Source organism: Silene latifolia, chromosome 3 (assembly GCF_048544455.1).
Source record: "Silene latifolia isolate original U9 population chromosome 3, ASM4854445v1, whole genome shotgun sequence".
NCBI classification, from domain to species: domain Eukaryota; kingdom Viridiplantae; phylum Streptophyta; class Magnoliopsida; order Caryophyllales; family Caryophyllaceae; genus Silene; species Silene latifolia.
Genome location: NC_133528.1, coordinates 9855904 through 9878475, shown reverse-complemented (window position 1 = coordinate 9878475; position 22572 = coordinate 9855904). Strand labels below are relative to the sequence as shown.

The following is a 22572-nucleotide window of genomic DNA, read 5'->3' as shown; positions in this document are numbered from 1 at the left end:
CTATTTAGAAAATAAAAATAATGCCATAAAAAAAAGTGGGAGAAGCGGTGTACGACAGAACTTGGTTACTCCGATTCATGTTGAACTCCAACAGTCTCATTAAACATCAGCTTGTTTAAAGCGAAGGCTATAGAAGTACATAGTATTTACGAGTCATTACTTAGAGTACGAAACCTGTTAACGTCAAAAAATTGAGGCGCTCTTAAAAAAAAAAAGTACCATGGGTCCAGGGACATATGCCTCTGCGAAGAGTCCCTAGCGTCGATCATTTGCCCTTTGAACAAAAGCGAGCAGCTGCAGTATTGTTAAGAGGATTGGATCTTACCAAGAACGCGATGCTCAATAACAACAAACAGAAATGTACAATTCTACATCTAACTGTCTATTTCAGAAAATAATGTGCATATCAAGATTTCTAAGTTATGTTCATTTGGTATCTCAGTGTCTCCGACCAATCTCATATGCAGGATTAAGCATCTCAGTCTGATCTGAGTTGTTGAGCTAGAATGTCGCCAATATTGACTCAAAATGATGTTGTCGTAACCTACAAAGCCTTGATAATTCAGTGGCGACGAACATTTTGATACCATGGTGTAGCTAGCATTCATGAAAAAGGCAGCAAGGAAGATACAGGGAGAATAGACTGAATAGTTTATACTAAGCTGAAGTCGGGTTAAGCTGGCAAAGATGGTCCCTGACTCCTGTTTTGAAAGTATGATGTGCAAAAAAATAGTGCCAGGCTCCAACAGCTGTTAACAGCGGCATGTTCAGTAACTATTCATCAATTGAGGGCAATACTTGCGGTGGAGTTCACTTAGTAATTCCGCGAATTCAATAGGAGTAGCCTTGCTTAGGAATACCTCATTCCATATCCTGTGAACATCTGTTGGAGAAATGAAGAAAACTAGTGAGCCTTCTGTGTTATCCACTTACATCCACCTAATGAGGAGAAAAATCAAGTATCGACCAAGTAGGGAGTGGGACGAAAGTGCCTAAATATATCAGGTGTTGCCATGTACCCTCATTTTTAATGCACAATTACTACTGGTGGTACAAGAGTATTGTACAACCATAACAAATCTAAATGAGCTTATGTACATATTTTTCGAGTTTTTATAATTATTTATTTTAATTTCAATTTTTTGATGTCAAAAATTAAAATTTAATTGAGTTTATATATATTATTTAATGAGCTCGTAATTTGTAAGTCTAAGCTCAAGCAATGCATTATAAAGCTCAGGTTCTAATCTGTACAACCAATACAACTGGTTGTGTAGTCTACTTATTGTTTTTAATGTGGTGAAAATCTCAAAATTTCACTTTACAAAGTCCAGATAACCAATCATTAGATGCTTTGTAGGCCACTGACATATGGTGAGGTCAGTCCGATAACCAGTCATTGGGATTGTGGTGTGCGACTGCATGTGCGAATAATCGAATATCAATATGTCAAGCTGATATTCATAACCATGAAATACACCAAGCATCACGAGAAATTGAAGAGCCCTTATAGGAGTAGCTCATTGCAGTGGATTTTAGCAATAGGCAAGAATCAATAGTCTATTTCAGATAGTGCTACATACCAGCCTTGTCTGCAGAAGGAAGACACATGATGATCATGTCAAATCTTGGTACTTTGGTTAGTTTCTCGAGATACTTTACAACGAGCTCTGTGTCATCCCTATCACAAAGATAAAGCAAAGTATGTAAACTAACTAGCAATCATGCTTCACAGTTCATACTTCATATCAGAAAACACAAGAATGGTTCTACTTACGTAAAAAGTGAAGAGAGACACTTGATCATATCAACCAATAATGGAGACGTCAGTGCATTTTTAAAAATGTCTGGTAGTGCATCAGGTGGGGTTACCTAGGAATACAAAATACCGGAGGATTATAACATCAGCTTAACCGCGTAGGGAAAGAGACGAATAAGGCTAGGTGAAAATCAGACAGCAGCAAACCTTCAAAAGACGGGATTGTAGAGAACGATCTCCAGAAAACCCTCTCCAAGAGACCTCAAACTGATAAGCTGTCTTTGGGGTGACTATGTTTTTAGCAGCTTCTGCCCTCGCTCGCGATGCTGCCCGAGAAGCAAGCTCCTGTACTGACATATCAAATTCCTTGCAAGCCTTGTTATTTTTCTGCTATTTCATCAAGAGCAAAAGCTTATCATCCAACATACACAAACAACCTACTAGCCGAGGATAAGGCCTCATTTGTAGCGAAACAACAGCCATGAGGCACCCGTGAGCGATTATGAGTTTATGATATCAAAATTCGAACTGAGATTTAATACCACTTATGCCCTGAAGCTAAATAAAAAAACTTACCACATATGAGCTGTTTGGTGCAGCTTTATCCAAGCCATTTATTTGTTGTCTGGTTTTGTTTTCCAATGTCGTGTTTTTAGTCGTCGTGTCGCCAAACATAAAAGATTCCTTCGACGATACCTGTTCATAGTCCATCTATACCTATTCATTGTCCATCCATCTACTGATAAAAAAAAATGTGTAGAAAAAAAAACTGCCAAAACAACACTTATCTTGTACGTAATAGGGCTACAAAATAAAGAAAAAAAAATAAAAAACATACAGACTATTTTGTCTCTATACCACATAAAACTTCCATTACGTGATACGGTGATAGCACACTATACAAACTAGTGCAACACAAACTTCGATTAAAATTGTGTCACCCCTTACCTGTTTAGTACTTGAAAGTACATCTACTCCAGCTTTCTTACTTACAGCAGGTACAGTAGACGAATGTTTGTCCTTTTCTTGTTCAACTTCTTTCACAACTTGTGGTGGTCTTTTAGCACTTCCGGCTGCTTTTGCAAGAATTGCCTAACAGAGGAATTACAGTGGATCATAAGAAGACTCTTCATACAAAAATCACCATAAAATGAATGATGCTGGTACATAATGTATGCAGCAGAAACAAGCACAAACCACACGTATAGTCTTCATTTTTCTAATTTCAATTAATTTCTTACTTCAAGAATGGAGTGAAGGAAGCAAGCAAACGACAATACCAAATAAGTGATAGAGTATAACCTCCCCCAAGAAGCACAAATTGGTTCAAAAGATCAAAAAAAAATGTCAATTGTTGATGCAATCATAGGTGACCTTTGCGACAGAGACAAAAAGAGGGAATCCAGATAGGGTATTTCAACCGAGCGGGACATCAAGTTATCAAAAATCTAACTGATAACAGGCCTTTGAAAGCTCAATCTATTGAATCCAGGATCGACTTCAAATCCAACAAATGTAATCCGAACACTTATGCAATCTTTGTACGTTTTCAAAAGAAGAACAAAAAACGACATGACAGAGGTATGCAAATTTTAGATGTACAAAGATTGCACAAGTGTTCGGATTAAATTTTATCCATTGTCTTATCAAACACTCCAACTGATAGAATAGAGAGAATTAAGAGAAAGATTAATTTTTAGACAATGGATAAGGGCTTAGATCATTATGTGATCTTTGCAGGACATAGGCACAGCAGTGTAATAAACATAGAGTACACAGTACAAGGCCTTTTGTTTTGAGAACTAAACGAACACATAAACTGAAGGTCCTCAACCAACGCTAGCTGGAAAGCGCAAACGAAAAATTATGGTAGAGAGTTTCAAATTTAATCTTCCAGATATTCTTCAAAAGCAACGCGAAAAAACTATCAAATGTAATAGAAATTTTACCTTCTCTAGCAAGGACTTCACCTCAGCTCGTTGTTTCTTCAGATCTTCATTTTGTGGCTCTAATCTCAGCGCAAACTCAACATCTACACAAACTTATTGTTAATTTACCAGTTACCACATATGCAGAATCACATACTCCGTAGTTCCATGAATTTGCCATACCTTCTAAGGAATCTCTGAGTTTCCTAAGCTCCTTTCTGGCTGTAGCGCGGCGAGAATATGCTTTAATATAGCGGTCATCTAAGTTTAAGGCCTCAGTGCAGTCATCCTCAGCCTCTTGGAATCTGAATAACCCACAGAATGCTATTTCAAGGTTACTAAACATCTACAACGACACTTAGGCATACTAGCTTTCGGAACCAACTTGTGTAGAGACTATATCTGAAGCATCTAAAGACCCACATAAAGCTAAAAATATTGACAGAATTGGGAATGACAGTTTGACTTGCCTTTTAATTTTAAGATAAGCCATAGCCCTATTTGCATAGGCCACAGCTGTAGGTGACAAAGCAATGCTTCTAGAATAGCAGTCAATAGCATCATTAAACTTCTTTTGCTTATAGTATTCGTTACCCTGTGAAAAAACGATAAGCATGCGTTTAGTAATTAGTAAATCGCATACGGTAGCAAATAAAGAGATGCGGCGATGAATAGAGTAAGGTATTACCAGATCCTTCTCTGTCACAGCATCCACAGTGCTATCTTCAGTCATGAAGGCGCTTGAAATCTGGAACAGCGGACCATAATCAATAGAAGAGCAATACATATATAAACATAATGATATTATCCATAGAATTGGATACACTATTCCTAACAAGCTGATTATTCTCGTTCACCGAATTAACTTTTGACATGGTTTCATGAAGCAACCAATAAGATCGGAATAATTCTTATCCAACATCACATTGGATCATAGCAATACCATAGAACTCATAACGGCGAAGTACATAGGAGATCACTGATTTTATAGTATTATACTCATCGCTCAAGACCTGAGAGTCAACACTCAGGTGCTATGATGGTAAATGATATTCCCCCAGCCTATGTTACTCCTACTCTTTATATTACCTCGTGTACCGCTGACCAACACACAGTCACGGATTCACGGGTGTGAAACTTGAACATTACACTTCAAGCCAAGTTAAAACCCCTGAGACCCACACTTGGACATCCACCCCCAATAGGGTTAGAGCAACATAGCCACCAACCAGACACAATGGTCGAAAATGAGGAAGTATATCTAAAAACATAATTTACCTAACTCAGAGAAGAATTAAAGCACACAACCTTCACAATTAAGGTATGCTACTCTAAACATTCCAATGCTAGTTTCTAAAATTGTGAGACGATTTTAAAGATGAATTCGCAATTCAAAACAATAACATTCCAAAACCCTCCTCCGCAACTACTAAACTGAATTAGCTGTTCACATAATCAGTTTAATAAACAGTATTAGGTACATAACTAGCTAATCACTTCTTACTTTTTTGTGCACGAGCAAAAATCAACTTATATCAAAATCAAGCAGCAAGCGACACCAATAAAGGCGAAAAGTGAAATTACCGACTTGCCCTTGCCAATAACCTGGGGTTTCGAAACTTGACCCTTGTCCTTGAGAGAACTATCCCAATTTTGCAAATCAGTTAGGAACCCTTCGAAATCCTGCGAACATTGCATGGACGCCATAGACCCAACAAAATGAATAAATTAAACAAAAAAAAAATACTCCCTCCCTCCCTCCCAATTATTTGATTGCTTCGCAAATAAATATTTTAATCAAAGGTAAACAAAACAAAACGAGGCAGCAGTGTATAGATATTGAATTATACTACCAATAAATTGAAGAACTGGGTAACTCTAAATTGAACCTAAAAAGCTATTCTCTCCGTCCCCATCATTTGTTTACCTTTTTTATTCTTTGCGAGAAGTATTTAAATCAAACCTAACACGGCGGAGGGACTAATATAAAGATAACTATATACTACCAATAAATTGAACATAAGAAGTTATCCCCGTCTCCATCATTTGTTTACCTTTTCTATTCTTCACGAGAAGTATTTAAATGTTGCACTATACTACCAACAAATTGAAGAACTCTGTCCCGCTCATTTGTTTACCTTTTTATTCTTTACTGTAAATATTTTAATCGAAGCTAAACAAATGAACGAGACGGAGGGAGTAAAAACGGAATAGAATAATATTAGTATATTACCAGAGGTTGATCACGGCTTTGTTTGTCAGGAACTTTGGACATTTTTGGTACTTGAGGGGTTTTAATGTTTTATGATGGTTCTTGAATTTGAGGGAGAAGAGTAGAAGACCGAAGAAGAAAATGTGACTTTATTTTGTGTCAAATTGTATATTTGTATGGATTATGGCCCCAATTTGTTGGGCCAGACTCATTATTGTTGGGCAGTGTCAATTGTATATTTGTATGGATTATGGCTCCCATTTGTTGGGCCGGACTCATTATTGTTGGGCAATGAGTATTTCTTGATTAAAATTTAAAATGAATCAAATACATATACCACTTACATACATAAACATAAAGACAAGTCTTTTATTAATATCTAGTCATTTTGAGTTTGTCTTATCTATAAAAATGGTAACCATTTGACTTGTTTTTAAGCTTAAGACGGATATTATCTATCTTAAATGAGAAGTTGTGATTGTAGGGTTAGTACTTAGCACAACCTAGTAGCAAGGGGCAATTGTGGGACTAATGTTCTGAAAAGAGCGTTACGGTAGGTAAAATCGCGATCTGAATCGTAGAATCGTATTCTTGTTGGGTTAGTACTTAGCTTAGCCTAGTAGCCATGAGCAACTGTGGGACTAATGTTCTGCGGAGAGCACCATACTGTTATAGTAGTTAAAATCGCGATCCGGATTAGATCATAGGATGATACAATGTGGAAACTGATTCAAATCGTTGTAGAATTGTTTTAGCACTAGAAACGTATAGAATCGTTCGGAATTGGGTAGGATTGTATAAGATCATATATAGGATCATATATGATCGATGGTGAGATCGTTTGGGAACGTAGAAGGCTTATTTTTGTCGTAACGGTGTGTGGTTCTTTCTTATAGTGTACTTATAACTCTTAATTAAAGATTTATAAGTCGTATATCGATATGATTATTTTTTTAAGTAAAGTTGTATATTGATATTGTTATAGAGACTTTAACTTAATTAAATAGACTTTTAACATTACCCATCACAACCCTTTATGTGATCCCATAATTTAATTCTATCACTCAAATTTCGAACCAAAGTAGGATCTCAATCCTGATAATCATGGTTTAACCTAACTCAAAGTATCTGTATTTATTTTTTCTCTTATTAATAATTATTAATTGTTTCTTGATAGTTGACTCTGACTAAAAAGAAACCGTTTAGAAAATTAAGGTCGAAAATGAAAATGAAAATTGAAGACCGCATACCAAACATGGCAAAACAACATTCTAAACTACTACTTCCTTCATTTTTTTTTTCCTTCCGATTTCTCTAATATATATGAGTATTTTTTTTTTTTGAAATAAGTACTACGAAACCAAGACTAGCAAAACTTGCATGAAAAATTTGCTATGGTATATCTCAACCTTTCAGTTTATAAGAGCTTTTTTCACTTCAGAATCTACCTATTTGGATTGTTAGTAAAATAATGTAACATCTATTGGACATTGTTTCTCATGGTTGTTGATTAATCCAATTGTCTTCATCGACAAAAACATGTCTTGTGAACTTCAATTCTGATTGTTGGTCGAGAGTCTTCTCCCAAGGAACACGCTTAGACTTGTTAGCACCTACCCCTGTGCACTTGATCTCTACAAATGTTAAATCGCCCCTACAAATAACATTTATAAACATGGTCATCAGCAACATAAGATCTTGAAATACATATGACAAAAGAATGGAATAAGAATGACAATGATTATACTCCCTCCAATTCACAATAAATCTCCCATTTCATTTTAGCACAAAAATTAAGGAAATACACTACCCCACAATATAATTAAATTTAGACCACACAAATACACTACCCCACCATACAATTAAATTTAGACCACACAAACACTTACCAAAAAAGGAAATAGGGAAGTTATTGTGAATAACCGAAAAAGGAAATAGGGAGTTTTATTGTGAATTGGAGGGAGTATGATAAAAATAATCTATGAAGGGTTACTTTTTATCGTATAAAAACCATTTTTTATCTTAAAAATAGATGTGTTCAAATGCGGGCTTGGGTCGGACATAGATTTGACTAACGTTTATTTTGTGGCCCACGGACAAGCGGGTTAGCAGGTTCAGGAAGGGTTAGTGGGCTCAGCCTTTGTGTTTTTCTAAAAATACCTTGTCCGTACCCACTTTTTTAGCGGACGAAATAGGCAGGGTTTAATGAACGGGACAACCCATAAACAGCTCTACTTAAAAGATACTTACTCATGTCCAGCACGACCTCGTGCGTCCCAACCAAGTGGGTCAACAACACTTGAGAAATCTGTGTATTTAAATATAACTGTAGAGTATCCACTTAATGCCCTTCCTAAAAACGCATGTCCATTCCCAAAAACAGACCCCTTTTCGAACACGAATCCACTTTGTTCATTTGGTGAAGCTCGTTCTTGTGCTGTAATAAACCCGTCTCCAATAACCTTTATATTACAATCCTGCAGAGACGATTTCAGGATTCAGTAAACGGGGTGCGAAAAATTAACGAAATTATTTTATAATGAGAAATCTGGTTCTAACGTAATAATTTCTTGTATAAGATGTCACAAAATCATTTATCGTCCCAGGAAAGAATAGCGGGAAGAATTACCTCATAAAATGATCGACCATTGCCCCAAATAAAGTCAATAGCACCTTCAATGTAACAAGACTTGTAGAAATGACGTCCTGAAACATCCCATAAAGTATCTTGATATCCTATAAACTCACAATTATAGAATGCAGATTTATCTCCGTATACACTTGCTGCCACTGCTTGCTTCACTACACCTACAGGCACTGGTCCTGATCCAGGGTTATTGTATGAATTCTGTTCCCTCATTAAACAAAAGATGATTTAGACGATCGAGAAGTCGAGAATCGAATTCAGGGTAGACATAATTGTTAAGAAATCATCTCAGCCAAAAGTTTAAGTTGATGTTGGACACGTCCCCTCACACTCTTCATACCACGGGCTAATATTCCACTTTAAAATTGTTGGTATGGAATTCGAACTCGTGACCTTTTGATCAATTTTATACTAAAACAATAATGACTCATGAGTATCGCTCCTCATAACATTACCGGCTAAGTAAACTAGTTGAACTATACATGTAATGGACTACACAAATTCTTGTTTCAGAAAAATTATTTCCGTCTTACCAAAAAGACGAAATTTTGTGACCCTTTTTTTTTTTTATCAAATGTAACCACAATTATCTAGCTACTGTTAGAGACTTAGAGCTTATGGTAAGCTGTTTTTCAAAGTGGTCATATTTAGCCAAAAATAGTCTCAAAATCTCGTCTTATCCAGAAACAAAATGTTTTAAGGGAGAACAACTCAATGTAGTATCAAATTTTGAAAGTTATTAGTTATATAAAAGAAAATAGATTATATACTTTATTATATGGTGGATAGATTGCAACACATCAGATTTGTAACAATAGCTTGAAATATATCCTAAACAACCCAAATTATAATATGAAATTATGAAGGTGACCACATAAAAACTGACCATTTTACGGTAAAATATTACCATGTTTTATTATTATAAAAAGTGACAAATTGTCGTTATTTATCATAAATTGGCTTTTTTTTTATCTATCATATCATACAACGGTCGCACATAATATATTTTAGTAAAACCATGAAGCTTACCATGAAGCCAATGTTTTTGGCCACAACGTTATCTGCAGAAGAAATAAAAGTAGAGCTGGAATCAGTTGCAGCATGACCATCAAACACAATCTTCGTGACTTTAGAACCCGCCCCTTCTAGCACTACGCATTGTTTATCATATGGTATATGCACTTGCTCCCTGTCAAAAAAAAAATTCAGTTATTATTATTTGTGACGGAAAGTTACTTGTAACGCGTTATTAATGAGAATTTGTGCAAAAAATTAGGGCTATCATGTTTATTCAACTTATCACGATTATTAAAAATCAAATCAAATTTTGATTTATTATTTATGATATTCCACATCCCCTAATAAACACCAACAACCGGGGAACCTAACTAGTAGTAAAGGGTAGTACTCGACTACTTGCTACCCCAAATTTCAAGAAAATGGTTAAAATTTTAAAATTATCAATTTTTGCTACTCAAAATTCTTATATATAGACCTTAATAATAAAACAATATTAGGAAAATTCGCTACCCTAAAATTTTATTTCTAGGTTCGCCTCTGCCAACATACAAAAATGTTGTTTTTTAAAAATATAACAGGCAGTGATTTTTTCTATAAAAAAAAATCGAACTCAAAAAATTTTACCTATTAATGTTACCATCTATCTTCGCTAAAATCCTAACTTTTAGTGATTTTCTACTTTTCAAATTATGTGAATAAATAAATAATCTAACAAGTCGATAAAAACATTAAAAAAAAAACATTTCTAGAAAAGGTTCTAGAAGTCCTAAAACCCTAACTTTTAAGTATTCTAGTTCATTGGTTATTTGATTCTTTACCCTTTAATTTTCAAATTATGCGAAATTCGTCTAATATATAAAGAAAATGAAACCCGATAAATCAACAACAAACCCAAAAGCAACACGAATTGAACTAAAAATTCAAACAATTTTCAAACTTCGTATCGAACTCAAAACATTATACAAAAACAAATACTCCGTACTACGTAATAAGACTATAAGAGTGTAGTAAATGGGGACGTAAAATTACCTATATGTACCAGGATTGACGGAAATCCGTATCCATCGATTGTTACCAGATGGTATAGAATCAACCGCCTGTTGAATTTTGGTGAAATTAGCACGACCCGACAGAGAAACCGTAATTGTCGGGATCGTATTCGCAATTTTTGACCCGTATTTTGAGTTTGTAACACATGATGCGTTACATATAATAACGCATAGAAGTTGAAGAGTCAAGAAATAGTACAATGGTCGGAGACCTTGCATGTCTCAATCAAAAAGGGGTTTTGTATGGGAATTATCACTGAATTCTAGGTTTACTTTCGAGTAATTTTATATAGGACCGTCTCATGATAAGTCAAATGTTTACGATATATTTATAGTAATTTGTTGATAGTAATATGGTAGATTTTTGATTGTATAATTAATAATCTTAATCAATGTTTATAGGAGGATTATTATTAGTGTATGATGAAGTAGAGTAAAAGGGGATATATTGTGTTTTAAATGGTTTGTAATCTAACAAAATTGATTTGATTAAGATATTCTTCCATGTATACTACTACCATAGTACTTGACCTTGATTTGAAAATATCCGTGGGATTCTAGTTGCCTAGGTCTAATTCTAAAAGACAAAAATATGATAAGTTTTGGTAAGATTTTTATATATAAATATAAATACCATATTTGGAAAATAATATATCAACATATTCTCACTAATTAGACCATCCCCAAGCAAAGGTCACGCTAACTAGGTCACGACCCGATTTTACTCTTAATCCCACATTATTAACCTTGACCCATTTTCACCCTCCCAAGCAGAAGGTCGCGACCTAGGTCATCAACCCAATCATTATCCACTTTACAACATTCCCAATCATTTTCCACATTCTCTACCCCACTTTTCTCTCTCTTACTTTTACAATTATTTATCCTAACATTTTATAAATATATTATTTATCTATTATTTATAAATATATTATTTATCTATTATTGTGAATATCATTTTCCACATTATTTATCCTAACACTTTACGAAAAAAATAATAATAATTAAATAACATTATAATTCTGAAAAGTGATTAGACAATCTCATTAACAATTAAAAAAAAAATTGAAAAACATGATTCAACATATAAAATACCGCATACATAATTAAAAAAAAAACATTAAATACTACGAAATTATAAAATGCATTAAAAGCAAATTCTAGTTACGAAAGTTTTCCCAAATATGCTCAATAAGATCATTTTTCAAAGCGTTATGAGTGGCATGATCACGAATCTCGCCATGAATTTCTACGAATCGTTCTTGCGTCGACCTTCTACGACGATGATATTCATACTGGTCATCAGTAGCTGAACTCGGATTATCTTCCTTATATTCTTCGATGATGCTTTCATAGTTAAGATAAGTTTCTCGTTCATCTTCAACTATCATATTATGCATAATAATACAAGCCATGAGAACCTTCCCCATCATAACTGGATCCCAAAGAAGACAAGGGCGTTTGATAAACGCAAATCGAGCTTGTAGGACACCGAAAGCACGCTCCACATCTTTTCGACAACTCTCTTGTCGAGCTGCAAATAACCGATGCTTTTGAATTTGAGGAGCATTAATTGATTTAACAAATGTTGCCCAACCCGGATATATACCATCAGCAAGATAATATCCCATATTATACTCCGTACCATTAACCGTGAAATTAACAGCTGGCGCAGATTCTTCTAACAATTCATTAAATAATGGAGAACGTTGAAGAACGTTAATATCATTGAGCGAACCTGGTGTACCGAAGAAAGCATGTCATATCCATAAATCACACGATGCGACAGCTTCCAAAACAATTGTTGGCTTCCCGCTTCTCCCACCATATTGTCCTGCTAATGCTGTTGGATAGTTTTTCCATTCCCAATGCATGCTATCAATGCTACCCAACATACCAGGAAATCCACGTACCTGGCCCATATGGAGTAATCTAGTTAAGTCGTCAGGATTGGGTCTACGTAGATACTCGTTCCCAAAGTTGAGTATCACACCTTCTACGAACGACTTGAGAGAATCTCTTATAGCTGTATCGCTCATACGCAAATATTCATCTAATGAATCAGTTGACGTACCATATGCTAGAACTCTTATAGCGGTAGTGCATTTACGTAAATGGTGAGAAACTAGGCCTCCCATTACCACCTTGTCTTTGTTGGAAAACACGATCACTGGATGATAGAGCATCAACTAATCGCATGAATACATGCTTGCGCATGCGAAATCTGCGGCGAAATAGCTCGGGTGGATAGACCGGGTTCATAAAGTAGTCGTTGTACAACTGGTTGTGACCTTCTTCGCGATTCCTCTCGATGTTTCTCCGAGGACGTCTTGCGGAAGGAGTTGGTTGACGTACTCTTCTATTGACGTATTCATAAATACGTTGGGTTATAAGGTTTTGTATAGACTCAGATCGCTCATCGGCTTCGGCTTCCCATTCTTCATCGGAAAGCCTATTTTGATCAACAATATTGTTATTTGTAGAGTCGGACATTGTAAGAGTATTTTTATTTTTTTAGGTAATTGTATGATATTGAGGATTAATTGGAAGAAGGATATTGTGAGATTGATTTTGTTCAACAATTAGGAGAGTATATATAAGAATTAGGTGCAACGGCTATATTTTGATCTAACGGTTATAATTAATCCAACGGCTATATTCGATCCAACGGTTATATTCGATCCAACGGCTATATTCGATCCAACGGTTATCATTATTCCAACGGCTATATTTTGATCTAACGGTTATAATTAATTGAAGGTTTTATTTTGAAATATTAAATCCAAATGCTACAATATAATTATTTGTCTAATAAAAACTGAGTAATAAAAACCGATTAACTTGTCTAATTCCGAGTAACTAATTAATAACAACCGAGTAACTTGTCTAATTCCGAGTAACTATTTAATAACAACCGAGTAGCTTGTCTAATTCCGAGTAACCAATTAATAAAACTCGAGTCATTTTCACAGACGATCATATCTTATCTTATCTTCAATCTCTATCTTTTCCACAGACGATATTCTCTTCAATCTCAAAATATCATCATCTTCAATATCATCAATATTCAATATTCTCTTCAAAACAGCCGATCTATCATCAATATTCTCTTCAATATCAAATCTCAACCTTCTGTACACAATTAATCTCCTTCATACACTATTAAACTCCTCCTTCATACACGATTAATCTGCGTCTCCTTCATACACGATTAATCTCCTCCTTCAATACACGATTAATCTTCTATATTATCGATCTATATTATGTTCTCCTTCTATACACGATTAATCTCCACAGACGATCTTCACAGGCGATCTATACACGATCTTCACAGGCGATCTATGCTGGTATGGACACGATCTCCTTGTTTATCCGTAGATTAATTGTTTTGTGTTGTTAAGATTTAATAAACTGTTGGTTTTGTGCTGTTAAGATCTTGTTGTTCATCCGTAATTGATTTGTATGTTCATCCGTAATTAAATAAACTGCTGATTTAATTGATTTAATAAACTGCTGTTTTAATTGATTTGTATATACACGATCTTGTTGTTTAATAAACTGCTGATTTAATTGATTTGTATGTTCATCCGTAATTTGCGATTAAAATCTGGTTTGTTTGTTCATCTTAAATCTTGTTGTTCTAGTTTGCGATTAAAATCTCGTTTTGTGTTGTACTAGTTTGCGATTAAAATCTCGTTTTGTGCGATTAAAATCTCGTTTTGCGATTAATTTGTATGTTCATCCGTAGATTAATTTTAAGATTCATGATTTTGTTGTTCTTGTTTGCGATTAAATCTGTAGCTCACTTAAAATCGAAGATTCATAATTAAACATAGCATTAAAAACTTAAATTAAAACAGAAATAATTACATTTGGGACATATATTTGTCCATTAGCATATCCTTCATTTCTTGATCTTTTGTGTTTAAATTTTGTTTCAAGAGCAATGTGTTTAGCCAAATCATCTCGTTTTCAGTTTTCCGGCCTTGAATTCGTAGTTCTTCGATTTTAAAATCTGCAGCGATTCTTTTTTGTCGAAACTCAACTTGCTCTTTTGTTGATAGTCTATTTCCTTCCATAACTGAGATATCACCCGGACTAAACACCGAGTCGGACTCGGTCATAGGAGCTTTACCCCCTTTTCTTCTTCGTCGCCTCCCCTTCCTTCGGGTCGTTCGTAACCCTCGACATTTAAACTAGATGGGGTCGGGACATTAACACTAGACGGTGTAGGGACATTGACGCTTGCTGGGCTAGAATCCATTTCCGGCCTTGACCTTTTTGAACCCGACCAACTAATGTTCTCACCAACATCGATTGGATTTTTTTGTAACTTCCATTTTGCATGCCTACTCATGATTGTATTGTAAACATGAAACTCAACAAATTCTTTGTTTCTATTCTCACTACGAAACAATTTTTGAGCTAATTGTATGTCGTCTTCTATGTTAGTACCGCTTGCCGGTGGACGATTAACAACCGTAGAGTAGCAACCAACCCATTTGTTGACTAGAAAATTGAGCCGTTTATAACGATTTCTCATTCCCTCAAGAATCCTAATGCCAATTTCAGCATCATTATGATATTCCTTACGAGTTTGTTCATATAATTCGTAAACCGAATTCCACATTTTGATATATTTTTGGTTTTTGCCCACTATTGAGTGGGTGCTGGATAAAATCCAAGCGGAGATAAGAGCTTCGTCCTCTTTATCGGTCCAATTTTTTCCGTCATTTTTAAAATTGGTGTGATTTTTTTTGGATAGTGGTTTTTTGGATTTAGTTGCACAATAAAGAGGGGTTTCCGCTACAAAATCGCTAGTCGAGAGTCGAGACAACAACATCGGATTTCCAAAAATATCAAGTTTTTGGCTTGACTGGCTACCCGATAATAATTCGGTAAAAGATGGAGTACTTTGGTTTAAATCGAAAGTTGAATTGTTTGGAGATAAATAATCATCGGTGCCATAATTTGAAATATCATATTCATTTAAATCCATAACTTTTTTTGGAAAATTTGAGATGTGTTTGTAATTTTTTTGTACTGTGATTAATGTTTTTGTTAGTAAAAAACTTTGGAAAATTTCAAGATGTGGAATTTTTTTTACCGTAAATAATTTTTTTGTGAGTCAAAAAATTTTGACTGTGTTAATTTTGACTGCACAAGTTCTCTTTTTATAGATTTGTTTTAATTTCAAAAATAAAAGTTGATTAATGTGCTTTTATTGTTGGTAGGTTTGGATTTGGAAATTTGAGAAGTAAATGAAGAGTAGAAGTTTAAGGGGGTGTTTGGTTCATGCGTGGGTATGGGTTTGGAATCGGGAATCATACCTGGGTGGTATCGGGTTGGAACTTGATACCTCATACCTTGTGTTTGGTTCAATTTTGGGGGTATGGGGTTAGAAATTAATCAAAGCTAAAAACTCTTCAAAATAGAATATTTTTAATAATAATTTTTATATTATTAAATCATGTAGAGAAAATTTAATCAAATAAATATATAAAATGATATTTTTACAATTGTTTTAATCACTTTTTAATATTTGTAATTTGATACCATGGGTATCAATCTCATACCCACCCCTCTCCCTGGGTATGAGAAACCCATACCTCATGGGTTTGAGGTATGGGTATTAAACCTTCAATTTTGTCAACCAAACACATGGTATGGGTTTGGTTCATTCCAAACCCATACCTCATACCTATATTGGGTGAACCAAACACCCCCTAACTGTGAATTGAAGAGAAGCAGTGGAAAGAGCAGTGGAAAGAGCAGTGTAGAATTGAAGAGAAGCAGTGGAGTTGTTGAGTGAAACTAGCAGGGGAAGTACAAATAGAGTAGAGTACTTTTTTTTTTTTTATTGTTTTATAATTGTTCAACAAATAGGAAAGTGACACATAAGGAGGTCAATTTGACATCTTTTTTTATCAACCTTGGTCACAAATTGACCATTTCTTGTTTTTGGTCACAAATTGACCACCTTTGGTCACACATTAACATTGCTAATTATGTTACTAACCATGACCAAGCAAGGTCATGACCAAGCAATTGACCTTGCTTGGGGATGGTCTTATAATAAAAGTAAATTTATACTTGCATTTCTCACGAGAATAAGTCGTAAATTTTTCTATATTCAACTTATTAAATAGTTTTAAACCCGTGAAATTCACGGGCTCTTTTATACTCTGTAGTTAGATGATTGATTACCTTTAAACTAATACTCCATATATTGTTAATAAACTTAAAGTCATGCGAAAGTCGATATTACATAAACGTAGAATACAACGAATTAAAGTTTGTTATTTGTACAATTCGTATCCATATTATTTTAAATAAATGATAAGTTATGAGTTTAAGAGATGGCTAAGATATAAACCCGTCAAATTTCGACCCGACCTCATCCATTTCTTTTCAGGGTTAAAACCTGAAAATCTCGAGCAGTAACCCGTTCGATATGGAACCCGAAATAACCCGTTAATTTAACTGAAACTCAACACGAACACGTCGACCCGTTGAGTCAAAGATAAGTAAAATATTTTTTGTAAAAATATTAATATTTATTATATAATATATTTGAAAAAATAATTAAAAAACTACAAATTGAATATAATTAAAATATTAATATTAATATTAAATATACTTTAGTTTTTAAAAAATATTTTTCCGATCTATAAAAGACGTTAGATACTAATTGTTGACCCGCTCTTTGCCCCTAATAACCCGACCTATAACCTGTATTTGAATCCACTTTACCCGACCTGTATGTTCCGACCCGCCCAACCCGTATGAGATCTGTAGACAACATAAAGGATATATAACCCCACTTACACTACAAGAAAAACTAAAACAGGCGACCGAAATTTGGCGACTGATACTGGTAGTCGCCAAATTGGCGACTGATTTACAATTTGGCGACTGAAATCAGTCGCTAACACTACAAGAAAAACGCGGCTTACTGACGGCCCTACCGACGGAAAAAAGAGGCCGTCAGAAAACACGGGTTACTGACGGATGTGTGACGGAAATTCCGTCAGTAAAGTTTCCTGACGGATATCCCGTCGGTATCTATTGGCGCGTTGACCAAGTCAAAGGCGCCAAAGAATCGTGACGGAAATTCCGTCGAGAATCTTTAATACTTGTGACGGAAAATCCGTCAATGCTTTTTGCGCGTTAAATTGGATGACAAATGAAATCACTTTACCCTTTCGACGGAATATCCGTCGTTTTTTTCAAAAAGCGACGGAATATCCGTCACTTGGTCAATTATTAGTGGGTGGTAGTGTGTGACAGGTGTCACAATAATTGACCTAGTGACGGATATTCCGTCGCTTTTTGAAAAACCGACGGATATTCCGTCAGGAGGGTTACTTTAACTGACGTGTACAGTCCTTGCATTATTTTTCTGATAAAGTGAGCAGTGACGGATTTTCCGTCAGGATTTCTATTTAACTGACGGATTTTCCGTCAGTGGTTTCTATTAACTGCAACACGCGAAGATTTCCTCCTTCACTTTACTAAAATTCCCCCAAATCAATTACAATCGCCTCAACCCCTTACCTCCATAAAACCCGACACCACCACCACCCTCCTCCACTTCCGGCGCCACCACCACCACCACCAACACCACCACGCCGTCGCCATCACTATAAGGTAATTAACTTTATCTTTTTTTTCTATTTTCTTTATCTTTTTCCTTCTCCTTCATTCTTTTCCTTCTCCTTTTCTTATTTATCTTTTTTTTTTTTGTTAATAGTAGGCCGCCGCCGCCTTTTGACCCATACATTGCCCGCCAAGCCACCGCCACCACCGCACTTCCTTTTTCATTTTTTTTGGTCAAGTTAATTAGGTATTACTCCTTTTAATTAGTTTAATTAATTTAGATTATTAGTTATTGTTTTAATCCGTCAGAGGTTTCTACTGACGGATATTCCGTCAGAATTGTGAAAAACTGACGGATATTACTCTTTTTAATTTTTTTAATTAGTTTAATTAATTTAGATTATTAGTTATTGTTTTAATCCGTCAGAGGTTTCTACTGACGGATATTCCGTCAGAATTGTGAAAAACTGACGGATATTACTCTTTTTAATTTTTTTAATTAGTTTAATTAATTTAGATTATTAGTTATTGTTTTAATTGTTGTTGAAAAAGGGTTGGTGTTGATGCATGTTGACTTAGGATAGAAGCCAATGTTGTGACGGATGTATGTTGTTAATGTATGTTGTTAATTTAGATTATTAGTTATAATTTTTTTTTTTATTTAATGTATGCATGTTGAGTTAAGATAGATATTTAATTTTATTATTAAAAATTAGATTATTGTTAAATGTTAATTAGAATAGATATGAATTAGACTAGATATGTAAAATGAAAAGTAAATCATGTTAGTTTTTGTTAATTGAAAAAGTAGTCATTGTTGTATGTTTTGTTTTTAATATTGTTAAAATTATTGTTCATATTGACCTAGTACCGTTCAAAAATTACTCACTAGGAGTAATTTTTGAATAGTCCCCGCTTTGGGATCGTCTTTGTACGTTTTAAGTCACTTAGGTAGTAAACATGTGCTTGTGATTTGTTAATGAGAAAAGAGTTTGGTGACAATTCCTTTAATGTTCTCTAAATGCATATGTAGAGTAATTATTTATTCTATATTGTGTATTTGGAGAACGGATGGGAATTGCTGCCGAATTTTTTTCTCATTAATAAATCACAAGTACATGTTTGCTAGTGACTTAAAACGTACATTGATGGGTTTAGGTTGGAGTGATAAGGACCCAATTCAAAGAAATACAATATTTATATTGGTTAAAATGTTAAATTATTGTTTATTATGCTTGATTTTGATTATTGTTAGGTTATTATCTTTTTTAATGATATATATAAATGTGTAGATATATAATAACATGAAAAGATTAGAACGGCAATGGATGTATGAAAGATTAGACGAAAAAAGAAACCCAAGAAAGCATATGCAGAGGGGGTGAAAGAGTTTATTAAATTCGCGGAGGGAAGTAGTGAGTACAAGAATTTAGGTGAAATGAGGTGTCCGTGTAAGAAATGCAAAAACCTAGGTTTTAAAAGGAAAGCAGATGTTCAAATTCATCTTTGGTCGTATGGTTTCGCCGATAATTATTATGTATGGACGTATCACGGTGAGAAACTACCTAGTACAAATGCTAGTGAGAATCCTTACCGTGAGTTCGTGGAAAATGCATTGCGTGATACCGTTGACCAAATTTTGGAGGATCGACTTAATCCTGATGACCTTGACGATGAAGAAGTGCGTTATGAAACCCCGAACCCCCAAGTTTCTTCGTTCTTTAAAATGTTAGAGCAAGCTGAACAACCGGTGTTTGAGGGAAGTGATATGAGTTTGTTGCAAAGCAAAAATTGCTAGGTTGTTATCAATCAAATGTGAGAACAACATATCTCTTAGATGCACTAATAGTTTTGTGTCGTTCGTTGGTGACATAATTCCAAAGGAAAATCAAATGGCGCGCAATTTTTATGAGATTAAAAAAGTTCTGAAGGGACTCCAACTTCCCCATGAAAAGATTGATGCATGTATCAATGGATGCATGCTTTTCTGGGAGGAAAATTCTAATCTTGAAGAATGTACAAAGTGTCGTGCATCTCGGTATAAAGGTAAAAAGAATTCAAGTGGGAGGCGAATTCCATGTAAACCAATAACTTATTTCCCGCTTGCGCCAAGGTTACAACGACTATATGCAACCAAGCACATAGCAGGTGAGATGAGTTGGCACTACAAAAACTCTCGATTAAGAGAAAGGGGGACAATGGCACATCCAAGTGATGGAGAAGCGTGGAAGCATTTCGATAGAGAGCATCCAGATTTTGCAAGTGAACCCCGGAATGTTAGGCTAGGTTTGTGTACGGATGGATTTCAACCTTTTGGGCAGTTTGGGACGAAATACTCTTGTTGGCCCATGATTGTGACTCCGTACAACTTACCTCCTTGGTTATGCATGAAGAGACAATTTCTGTTCTTGTCTGTGCTAGTTCCCGGTCCTAAGAATCCGAAAACAAATTTAGATGTTTTCCTCCAACCGTTGATCAAAGAGTTGAAACAACTTTGGGAAACCGGCGTGGACACCTATGATGTCTCTAAGAAACAAAATTTTCAATTAAAGGCTGCATTAATGTGGACGATCAACGATTTTCCGGCATATGGCATGCTTTCTGGTTGGTCCACAAGTGGATATCGTGCCTGTCCTTATTGTCCTGAAAATGATCATAGATCTTTTTGGCTTAAAAATATCAAAAAGGTTTGTTGGTTTGATTGTCACCGTGAGTTCTTAACACCGATCATCCTTTCCGCGACAATTGTAAGCATTTTCTAAAAAACAGAAAAACCGAGAATCGCATAGCCGCATCGAAACTAACGGGTGATGAAGTGTGGGAATCCGTAAAAGACTTGCCTAAAATAGTTGATGCTTCGATAAAGAATTGAAAAGATTGAAAGATCGAATGAAGGTTGGTGGAAACAAAGCATATTCGGGAACTTCCCTATTGGAAAACGTTCGATTCGACACAACTTGGATGTTATGCACATTGAGAAAAAATTTTTTGAACAACTTATCAACACCATCATGGATGTACCAGGTAAAACTAAATTTGACACTAAGGGTAAAGAAGACTTTAATGAACTTTGCTATAAACGGACCACATCATCTAGGTTTATTTTATCAAACGCGGAGAAAAAGGCTCTATGTGACTGGGTTGCTAACTTAAAATTCCCGGATGGTTATGCTTTAGATTTGAGTCGGTGTGTTGACCATAAAAAGATGGTGTTACATTCCATGAAAAGTCATGATTGTCATGTCTTTATGGAACGACTACTCCCTGTTGCCTTGAAAGAGTTGCTCCCGACAGGTTCTTGGAATGCAATAACCGAGATAAGCCAATTTTTTAGAGACCTGTGTACTTCTACGATTAGAGTTGATTCTATGGAACGTCTAGAGTCAAACATTGCGGAGATAATATGCAAGTTAGAGAAGATATTTCCCCCGTCTTTTTTCAATTCCATGGAGCATTTGCCTCTTCACCTACCTTATGAAGCAAAAGTTGGAGGACCTGTCCAATATCGATGGATGTATCCATTTGAGAGATTTCTTAATCATATAAAAAAAGATTGGCAACAAAGCTCGGGTGGAGGGTTCAATATGCAACGCTTTTTTGTTAGAGGAAATTTCAAATTTCTGTTCTTTTTTTATTTCAAGATCACATTGACACAAAAGCAAAAGACTTAGATGTTGGTGTAAATTCCGATGACCAGTTGAAATCTAAGTTACCCGAGTTATTCAATGATGACATGGGAACTACAACCGGAAAATGTATACAGAGGTACTTAACCGAGAAAGAGTATGAAGAAGCTCATTTTTATGTGCTAAGGAACTGTGGAGATTTTTTAGATACTTATGAAAAGTAAGTTAATACTTCATCATTACTCAATTGTTTTTTAATTATCAAATTAGATCGAATTTATAGGTAATTAATACATAACTAAAACATGCTTTCCCTACTTATAGGGAATTTGAGGCACATATCAAAATCAATTTTCCTGATGTCACATCCTCTGATGATGTTTGGGCATCACATGAGAAAAGTTTTCCGAAATGGTTCCGAAATCAAGTAAGTGATGATACATTTTCTTTGAAATTGAACTATACATTTAGATTTCTTATTAGATATTGAAAAAAATATAACAACTTAATTAACATTTTTTTATTCATAGGTTCATAGATTGAAGGATCATCTAATAATAGCTTTAGCATTGGGTCCTAGTAACATGGTGAAGTCTTGGAGACGGTATTCCATCAACGGCTATAAGTTTCGAGCTTATAAGGAGGGAGTTGATGTTTCGAAGTCTACGTTAAGCAATGGGGTTTCTGTGAATTCAACTGAAGGGTTGGACTACTATGGAACCCTAAATGAAG

The 22572-nt window shown here is 35.1% G+C and overlaps 2 protein-coding genes across 4 annotated transcripts; both read right to left on the bottom strand.

The window, feature by feature from the left end:
• Positions 1-324: 324 nt before the first annotated feature.
• On the bottom strand, positions 325-6048 carry LOC141647140 (uncharacterized). Of its 3 annotated transcripts, none has more exons than XM_074455196.1 (12): positions 5921-6048; positions 5272-5370; positions 4376-4435; positions 4158-4282; positions 3871-3992; positions 3709-3791; positions 2708-2851; positions 2336-2455; positions 1967-2149; positions 1778-1872; positions 1584-1681; positions 325-883 (listed from the first exon to the last, which is right to left on the bottom strand). In XM_074455196.1, exons 1-12 carry the CDS (start codon positions 5960-5962, stop codon positions 768-770), a joined length of 1287 nt encoding a protein of 428 aa, XP_074311297.1. In that variant the 5' UTR covers positions 5963-6048; the 3' UTR covers positions 325-767. The 3 variants fall into 3 exon arrangements, with proteins under 3 accessions (XP_074311297.1, XP_074311298.1, XP_074311300.1); XM_074455197.1 differs by having other exon boundaries at positions 1967-2146; XM_074455199.1 differs by lacking the exons at positions 5272-5370; positions 5921-6048 and adding an exon at positions 4966-4992.
• Positions 6049-7236: 1188 nt separating this feature from the next.
• LOC141645895 (putative pectinesterase 52) lies at positions 7237-10936 on the bottom strand. The gene is made up of 5 exons (XM_074454058.1): positions 10596-10936; positions 9576-9735; positions 8529-8747; positions 8150-8376; positions 7237-7553 (listed from the first exon to the last, which is right to left on the bottom strand). Exons 1-5 carry the CDS (start codon positions 10832-10834, stop codon positions 7397-7399), a joined length of 1002 nt encoding a protein of 333 aa, XP_074310159.1. The 5' UTR covers positions 10835-10936; the 3' UTR covers positions 7237-7396.
• Between the last annotated feature and the right edge of the window lie 11636 nt (positions 10937-22572).